This window comes from Nerophis ophidion, linkage group LG03, assembly GCF_033978795.1.
Source record: "Nerophis ophidion isolate RoL-2023_Sa linkage group LG03, RoL_Noph_v1.0, whole genome shotgun sequence".
Taxonomy (NCBI): Eukaryota; Metazoa; Chordata; class Actinopteri; order Syngnathiformes; family Syngnathidae; genus Nerophis; species Nerophis ophidion.
The window spans coordinates 11385367-11395113 of NC_084613.1; the positions used below are offsets into that span (position 1 = coordinate 11385367).

A 9747-nucleotide genomic window follows, 5' to 3' on the forward strand; every position below is an offset into this window, starting at 1 on the left:
TTTTGGTCAATTGTGATTTCCTTCTCTGCATGAAAGTTTAAAAGTAGCATATATGAATGCAGTATGAAGAATGTTTTAATGTATACACATATACTGCTGTGACTATTTGCATCAAGTGTTCATTCAAGGCCAAGGTAAAATATCGTAATATTAAAAGAAATGCAACATCGCCCAGCCCTAGCTAATAGTCGGCGAATCCTCGCCTCGATGGCGACAAAGTATGTTTCTTACAAGTATCCCTGCAGGATGAGGAATAGCTAAACATGCTTCACTACACACCATAGCTCACCGGCGTCAAAATGTAAACAAATGCCATTGGTGGATCTTCACCCAACATCCACTGTAATTATACCAAGTACAGGAGTGTATCTAGTCAATACTATGATTATGCCAACATTTTGTGCATCAAAACATCTTGTCTTTTCAAAAAAAATGTATATGTTTATAAACTCAGAAAATGTCCCTGGACACATGACCAATGTATGATTCTGTAACTAAGTAATATCAGATCGATACCTAAATGTGTGGTATCATCCTAAACTAATGTAAAGTATCCAACAAGAGAATATTGATTACGCTCTAACAAAAGTGTAGATAGAACATGTTAAGAGAAAGTAAGCAGATATTAACAGTAAATGGACAAGTACCATATTTTTCAGAGTATAAGTCGCACCTGCCAAAAATGCATAAGAAAAAGGAAAAAAAAAAACATAAGTCGCACTGGAATTTAAGTCGCATTTTTGGGGGAAATTTGATAAAACCCAACACCAAGGACAGACATTTGAAAAGCAATTTAAAAACAAATAAATAGGGAACAGGCTGAATAGGTGTACGTTATATGACGCATAAATAACCAACTGAGAAAGTGCCTGGTATGTTAACCTAACATGGCAAGAGTCGTTCAAATAACTAACATGCTATACGTTTACCAAACAATCGATAAATCCCATGAAATCTTATAAGTCCAGTCTCTTACGTGAACGAGCCAAATATTTGATATTTTATAGTAATGTGTTAATTTCACACAAGTCGCACCGCTGGCCAAACTATGAAAAAAACTGCGACTTAGTCCCAAAAATACGGTAGATTAATAATTCATTTTGTACCATTTTTCCTTAATTTTGACAAAATTAAATGATAAATGACAATATGTTATTGCATATTTTGTTAACTTACTACTAAAAGACAAATTGTCTTGTTTGTTCACTATCTTATTTAAAGACAAACTTAAACAAGTTTTTTTTGACGGGACTCTCGCTGCTGTCTTGGAGCCACTATGGATTGAACTTTCACAGTATCATGTTGGACCCGCTCGACATCCATTGCTTTCGGTCCCCTAGAGGGGGGGGGGTTGCCCACATCTGAGGTCCTCTCCAAGGTTTCTCATAGTCAGCATTGTCGCTGGCGTCCCACTGAATGTGAATTCTCCCTGCCCACTGGGTGTGAGTTTTCCTTGCCCTTTTGTGGGTTCTTCCGAGGATGTTGTAGTCGTAATGATTTGTGCAGTCCTTTGAGACATTTGTGATTTGGGGCTATATAAATAAACATTGATTGATTGTTACAATAAAGCTAATAGTCATTTTTTGTGGTCCACTTTTAGAAAAAGTACCAAAATAATTTTGGTACTGGTACTTAAATATTGGTATCGGGAGAACACTAATTAGAAATCAAAATCAAGGCCACTACCGACAAAACAAATAAGTGAAAATCTGTTTGATGGTGAAAGGTAAAACGCTGAAATAAAACTTAGACATTGCATTGATAGAAAATATTGATATTCACCACATTTTAGCAAGTATGCTAGTGTGTCAGTCATTACCTTGCTGGCCCACACGTAAATGGGGAAGTTGATGAACTGCGAGTACTTTCTGACGAGGTTCTTGATGGTCTCCAGCTCCAAGAAGTCTGAAGCCTCCTCTTTCATCACCAGTCTGTAGATGAATTAAAAAAAACATTTAGACTTTGACACAAAGAAACGGAGAAAGAATCCTGCATTAGGACCTACGTGATTGTAGTCCCCCTGCCCAGCGTGTCCCCACGGGGGTCCTCGATGACAGAGAACTGGTTGGAGTCGGACTCCCAGATGTGCTGGGTGCCGTTGTTGTGCTTGGACGTCACGATGACCTTGTCGGCCACCAGGAAGGCGGAGTAGAAGCCCACGCCGAACTGGCCGATCAGCTCCGAGGTGGACTGATCCTCAGACTGCATCTCAGTCATCTTGTTCAGGAACTCGCTGGTGCCCGACTTGGCGATGGTGCCCAAATTCTTCACCAGGTCCTCTTTGGTCATGCCGATGCCCGTGTCAGTGATGTGGAGCATGTTTTTCTCCTTGTCGGACTGGGAGTGGGCAAAACGCATTTAAATATAATCACCCATTGAATGACAACATGGTGAAACAAACAGTCCATACTTTGATTTTGATGGTCAGCTCTTCATTGGCGGCCATTGCATCTTCATTGGTGAGCGACAACAGGCGGATCTTATCCAGGGCATCAGAAGCGTTGGAGATCAGCTCCCTGAGGAAGATCTGAAGCGACAATTCCCATTCTTGGTAAGTGCTACACGTGTCAATAAAGTAGAACCCACCCATGTAACACCACTTACCTCCTTGTTCTTATAGAGTGAGTTAATGATCAGCTTCATCATGCGGTTGACCTCCGCTTGAAAGGCGTGCTTCTCCGACTTCTCCCGGAGTTCCTTAATCTGGGCTGCGTTCAATCCATCCAGCTGGATAGCTTCCTCCTCTCTGAGGGGGGGAATAGACAAGCACTCACAGGTGAGACATCACACTCGCACAGTAGATCGTTAGAATCCAAAAAAAACCTCCACAAAGTTCCCACTGGGACTTTTAATGAAGCCGCTGCCAAAGCCACAATATTTGTTCATTCAAAAAAGGTTGTCATGACCGTTGGTGTGCACAAGCTTGGTCAACTTGACACTCATGAAACAAACCGACAAGAGTCCATCAACTTGCGACCTATTCTGGGATGTAACATTTTTTGCAGTTGGTCCTCCAAAACAGCGCCCTTATGTCAGAGGATCTTTGATCAGGACTTTTGTTCATAGGTCCTTGAAAGCAACATAGCGCTCCTATTATGGACATGTTTTGATTTGCATTTTAGCGCTCTGTCCTTAAAAAAAAAAAAAAGCATCAGAGCACCCCTGTCATAAAGGATCTTTGATTGGCTTTTTTTGGCTGGAGATATTCAAAAATGCAACAGAGTACACTCCTGTCATGCAGAGGTTCCTTGACGAGCATTTTTGCAGTGACTCTTGAAAACAGAACCCATATGTCAGGACACTCTGGTCATATAGAGGATCTTTGAATTGTTGCAAGTACTTAAACACGCAACAGAGTTGAGTAGCATTATGCAAAACAGCACAGCCATTACGTCGGGAAGATCTTTGACTAGAATTTTTGCACAGGGTTCTGAGAAATAGCAAAGCACTCCTGTCCTATTGAATATTTGACTAGAATTTTGCGATCCTTAAAAACAGCAGTTGAACAATCCTGTCAATAGGAATTTTAAACAGAATGAAAACAGTACTCCTGGCATGTAATTACAGGATCTTTGACTAGTGCAGTGCTTCTCTATTTTCTGTCACGCCCCCCCCTGGAAGAAGAACATTCAGCCACCCCCCGGACTAAATATAGTATAATTTGTCTAAAAAATTGTTACAAGTACACCTCTGCACAACATTGTATCATTAACCTGCTCTGGATTTGTGGTTAGTGTCTGCCCTGTAGGTCGTGAGTTCAAACCCCGGCCAAGGCACACCAAAGACTATAAAAACGGGACCCATTACCTTCCTACTTGACACTCAGCATCAAGGGTTGGAATTGGGGGCTAAATCACCAAAATGATTCCCGGGCACGGCCACTGCTGCTACCCTCACCTCCCAGGGGGTGATCAAGAGGAGAATTTCACCACACCGGGGTGTGTGTGTGACAATCATTGGTACTTTAACATTAAATTAATCCAAGAAACATCCACTTTGTCCCCTGGATGAAGACAACATCCTGCCACCACCCGGACTAAATGTATAATTTGTCTATAAAATTGTTACAAGTACACCTCTGCACAACATTATATCTTTATTGACATTCAATAAATCAGACAGATAAGCTTGCAAATAACTAACATTGTTTTAGGTTGTAACAGAAAAGCTTTAAAAGTGGAGCAAATTGCCAGCAAAAAAAAAAGAAAAAAAAAATCCCTATTTTTACCATTTGACCAAGTTAATCGATTTGATTCTAAAACAAAATAAACTTAAACTCAAATTCTAAATGATCAGCAACATTTTGTGCTGATTTGATTCTTATCAATCAAAAAAAGAGGAGGTCTGGATGAATGGCTACAAGGAGCATGCTTTGTTGTGCAGCTTTTCGAAGCATCCAATCTAATGCACTTTATATAGCTCGGTTGGTAGGGTGGCCGTGCCAGCAACTTGAGGGTTCCAGGTTTGATTCCTGCTTCAGCCATCCTAGTCATTGCCGTTCTCTTGGGAAAGACACTTTACCCAACTGCTCCCAGTGCCACCCACACTGTTTTAAAAATGTAACTTAAATCAATCAATCAATGTTTATTTATATAGCCCCAAATCACAAATGTCTCAAAGGACTGCACAAATCATTACGACTAAGACATCCTCGGAAGAACCCACAAAAGGGCAAGGAAAACACACCCAGTGGGCAGGGAGAATTCACAACCAGTGGGACGCCAGTGACAATGCTGACTATGAGACACCTTGGAGAGGACCTCAGATGTGGGCAACACCCCCCCCTAGGGGAAATATTGGGTTTCACAATGTAAAGCGCTTTGAGTCACTAGAGAAAAGTGCTATATAAATATAATTCACTTAACTATAATAGCACATTTAAACAAAAAATGTTTCTAAAGTGCTGCACACAAATATTAAAAACGTTACCCTTAGCTCCATCAATGACTGAATAAAAACAATATTAAAACAGATTTTTAAAAGGTTAAAACCCATTAAAAACAAAAGAAATACCAATTTAAAAAACACAGGACCACAACTCGGTGTTAAAACCCAGAAAATAAAAGTAGGTCTTAAGACAAGACATAAAACACTCCAATCTGGGAGTAGTTGGAACATGGAGGGGCAGAGTGTTCCAGACCACAGAGAAGGCCCGTCTCCCCTGGTTTCAAATCTCGTCTTAGGCACCACGAGCTGGAGCTGGCTCTCTGACCTTGTGCAGGAGTGTAAACTTGGAAGAGGTCCGAGATATGAGGTGCCAGTCCATGCAAAGCTTTTAGACCAAATAGCAACATTTTAGAATCAATTCTAAAATGAACAGGGAGCCAGTGCAATGTCTCAAGAATTGGGGTTATATGCTCACGTTTCCTGGCCCCTGTTAAAAGTCGTGCTGCCGCGTTCTGGACTAACTACAACCGGGAGAGAGCTTTTTGGCTAATGCCAGCATGAAATGCATTGCAGTAGTCCAGGGCACTTGAAATAAAAGCATGCACGAATTGTTCGATAAATATGGTTTTACTTTTGCTAAAAACACGATTTTAAAACCCCATTGATTTGTCTGTCAATTTTAAAATCACTGTCTGTAGTGACTTTGGGACACGTGATACTGATAAAGCATGTTAACTGGGGTCAATATTTAGAACAGGGACTAGTGTATGCCTGTCTTTTGCTTTCTACTTTGATATGTGAGATACATTGTAGAGTTTTGTTATGTTATTACATTTAGTATACGTGTAAGGAAATCCAGCACTTCTCAGTCCTTGGTTTTAATTAAAGTACACCACCCAGAAGAATCCGGTTAAAGCCCAAGAAAAAAATAAGACTAACCTCTGAACCACCTCATCGTCTGTCTTGGAGCCATCCCTGCTTTTGCCCAGGTCCTCTTCCACTGTGCCATCCACATCCAGTTCATCATCATCTGCTTGCACTGCAGCTACAATTAATTTAAAAAAGTGATTATTTGTGCACATATCCAAACACTTTGATAAGTACCTTTGTTTTTATTTGCACTTTTTCGATGTACAGTCACAATGAAAAGCTTATATACATACTTGTGAAGAACATAATGTTATGGCTGTCTTGAGTTTCCAAAAACTTATACAACTCTTATTTTGTGATAAGAGTGAATAGAGCAGACATGTTGGTCACAAAAAAATAATTCATGAAGTTTTGGTTCTTTTATGAATTTATTATGAGTGTACTGAAAATGTGAGCAAATCTGCTGGCTCAAAAGTATACATACAGCAATGTTAATGCTATGTTAATATTTGCTTACATGTCTTCTTGGCAAGTGTCACTGCAATAAAGCGCTTTTGGTAGCCGTCCACAAGCTTCTGGTCGAATTTTTGACCACTCTTGACAAAATCAGTGCAGTTCAACTAAATGTGTTGGTTTTCTGACATGGACTTGTGTCTTAGGCATTGTCCACACATTTCAGTCAGGACTTTGGGAAGGCCATTCTAAATCAGAATCAGAAATAATTAATCCCCGAGAGATAAAAAACTTCAGAACAACCCCATTCAAGATCAGAACAACATTAAAAGGGAGACAGAACAGGATCGTTGACGGGTCTAACCTTAATTCTAGCCTGATTTAGCCATACGTTTACCACTTGATATGTGTTTGGGGTCATTGTCCGGTTAGAACACCCAACCTCCGGGCTGATTTTAGGTTGTCGAGATTAATTTGCTAGCAATCCCTTTTCATTGTGCCATTTAAATCACCAGTTCCATTGGCAGCAAAACAGGCCCAGAACATAATACTACCACCAGCATGCTTGAAGGTTTGTTGATTTTCTGACATGGACTTGTTTCTTCAGCATTGTCCACACCTTTAAGTCAGGACTTTGGGAAGGCCATTCTAAATCAGAATCAGAAATAATTAATCCCCGAGGGATATTAAAATTTTCAGAACAACCCCATTCAAGATCAGAACATTACAGGGAGACAGAACAGGATTGTTGATGGGTGTAACCTTAATTCTAGCCTGATTTAGCCATACATTTACCACTTGATATGTGTTTGGGGTCATTGTCCGGTTAGAACACCCAACTGCGCCCAAACCTTCAGAATGATGATTTTAGGTTGTCCAGAAGAATTTGCCAGCAATCCCCCTTTTTCATTGTGCCATTTAAAGCACCAGTTCCATTGGCAGCAAAACAGGCCCAGAACATAATACTACCACCACCATGCTTGATGGTTTGTTGATTTTCTGACATGGACTTGTTTCTTCAGCATTGTCCACACCTTTAAGTCAGGACTTCGGGAAGGCCATTCTAAAAGCTTAAGTCTAGCCCAATATAGCCATACTTTTACCACTTTTGACATGTGTTTGGGTTCGCGGTCCTGTTGGAACACCCAACTTCATGATTTTAAACTTAATTTTTGACTTAAACAAGTTGAAAAACTTATTCGGGTGTTGCCATTTAGTGGTCAATTGTACGGACTATGTACTGTACCATCTACTAATAAAAGTTTCAATCATTAAATTTCAATCAGGTTGTCCTGAAGAATTTGGAGGTAATCCTTTTTCATTGTCCCATGTAAAGCACCGGATCCATTGGCAGCGAAACAGGCCCAGAGCATAATACTACCACCACCATGCTTGACGGTAGGTGTGGTGTTCCTGTGATTAAAGGCCTCCAAAACATATTGCTGGGTATTGTGGCCAAACAGCTCCATTTTTCTTTCATCTGACATCACATGGACAAAGATAAGACCTTCTGGAGGATGAAACAAAGCTTGTGGATGGCTACCAAAAGCACCTTATTGCTGTGAAACTTTCCAAGGGACATGTAACTAAATACTAACACTGCTGTGTGTATACTTTCTCACCCAGGAGATTTGCTCACATTTTCAAGTAGACCCATAATAAAAATCATAAAAGAACCAAACTTCATGAATGTTTTTTGTGATCAACAAGTATGTGCTCCAATCAAGAGTTGTAGAAAGTATTGGAGTTCAAGTACCTAGGAGTCTTGTTCACGAATGAGGGAAGAGTGGATCGTGAGATCGACAGGCGGATTGGTGCGGCGTCTTCAATAATGCGGACGCTGTATTGATCCGTTGTGGTGAAGAAGGAGCTGAGACGGAAGGCAAAGCTCTCAATTTACCGGTCGATCTATGTTCACATCCTCATCTATGGTCATGAGCTTTGGGTCATGACCGAAAGGACAAGATCACGGGTACAAGCGGCCGAAACGAGTTTCCTCCACCAGGTGGCGGGGCTCTCCCTTAGAAGATAGGGTGAGAAGCTCTGCCATCCGAGAGGAGCTCAAAGTAAAGCCGCTGCTCCTCCACATGGAGAGGAGCCAGATGAGTGGGTTCGGGCATCTAGTCAGGATGCCACCCGAACGCCACCCTATGGAGGTGTTTCGGGCACGTCCAACCGGTAGGAGGCCACGGGGAAGACCCAGGACACGTTGGGAAGACTATGTCTCCCGGCTGGCCTGGGAACTCCTCGGGATCCCCCGGGAGGAGCTGGACAAAGCGGCTAGGGAGAGGAAAGTCTGAGCTTCCCTGCTTAGGCTGCTGGCCCCGTGACCTGACCTCAGATAAACGGAAAATAGATGGAAAGTATTGGAAACTTAAAGACGGCCATGACATTGTGTTCTTTACAAGTGTATCACGACTATGTTCAACATTTTGTATATATATAAACATTACCAAAGACGTTAGTGATGTCTATATAATAATATGCATGTGACTTATAACAATAATAATGCAGCTGAGATATGCTCCAGCGACCCCAAAAGGGACAAGCGGTAGAAAATTAAATTACTATTTATTGTAAGCTATTATTAATTGTAAACTTGACTGTGAACACAAAAGAAAAAAATGCTTGTATACTTTTAGATGGATAATGCAGTGTCTAATAGAAACTTCTAGAAAGCCGGGTGGATAACATGTACACTGTAGCGAGGCAAAATTAATGCTTAATGACAGACGAAGGATGATAAATTATAGCCTTGTGTTAAAATTAGCAGGTTTTAAGCAAACCGTCAGCCAAAACAGCAGATATTAACGAAATATTAGTGTTAACTGTGCTCACTTAACGGCTAACCATAGCAAGTTGCCGGGTGAAGACACAAAGCTACTCACCGAAGGCCAGCAGCGCGACGAACAGACCTAAAGCCCACGCCCGCCTCATTTTAGCTTCTTTCGCCTGACGGTGAAGCAGCTCGGAGGACACAAAAAAAGAAGAGAAGGTGAGTCAGCGCACGTTCGTCGTTCCTCCGTAGACAAAACTGACAATGAACCGCCCTCAGTGAGAAAAACCCCACTCTGTTAAATGCTCGTCCGCTGACCAATGGCAGCGCACCACGCACCACCGTGGACCAATCAGAGCGGAGACGACGCTGCCCCGCCGACCAATCAGCGTCGGCTACATAGATCTGCACCCTAAAAGCGTGGCCGGCCCCCATTGGTCGAGGACGGAAAACGCGTCGCATCACTTCCTGTTAATGTTTTTTTTTTTTTTACATTTATTTATAGATTTCAACATTAACAAACAGAAGAGAAACAATAATCAAAAGAGTTCAACAACAGTATAACACATTACAAAACAGTGCCAGGGGGCTGTAAATTCAAAGTAAGAAAAATAGAATGTAAAAAAATATATATATATAAGTAAAACTTTGTTTTTTGGACTTGCTCCTCAAGATTGGCTGAAGAAAGATAAATACTTAATGAATATCCTACTGGTGGCTTGTAAAAAGACCACCAGTAGGATATCCCAGGAGAGCCCAAC

General features: G+C 41.3%; 1 protein-coding gene across 1 annotated transcript in view; it reads right to left on the reverse strand.

The window, feature by feature from the left end:
* hsp90b1 (heat shock protein 90, beta (grp94), member 1) overlaps positions 1-9274 on the reverse strand; it is a 63238-nt gene extending 53964 nt beyond the window's left edge. Inside the window, exons 1-6 of the mRNA XM_061893656.1 lie at positions 9099-9274; positions 5827-5932; positions 2605-2746; positions 2411-2527; positions 2006-2337; positions 1820-1931 (exon numbers count right to left, since the gene is read on the reverse strand). Of these exons, the coding sequence (XP_061749640.1) occupies positions 1820-1931; positions 2006-2337; positions 2411-2527; positions 2605-2746; positions 5827-5932; positions 9099-9147 (858 nt within the window). The 5' untranslated portion in view covers positions 9148-9274. The remainder of the gene's footprint in view (positions 1-1819; positions 1932-2005; positions 2338-2410; positions 2528-2604; positions 2747-5826; positions 5933-9098) is intronic.
* Positions 9275-9747: the final 473 nt, after the last annotated feature.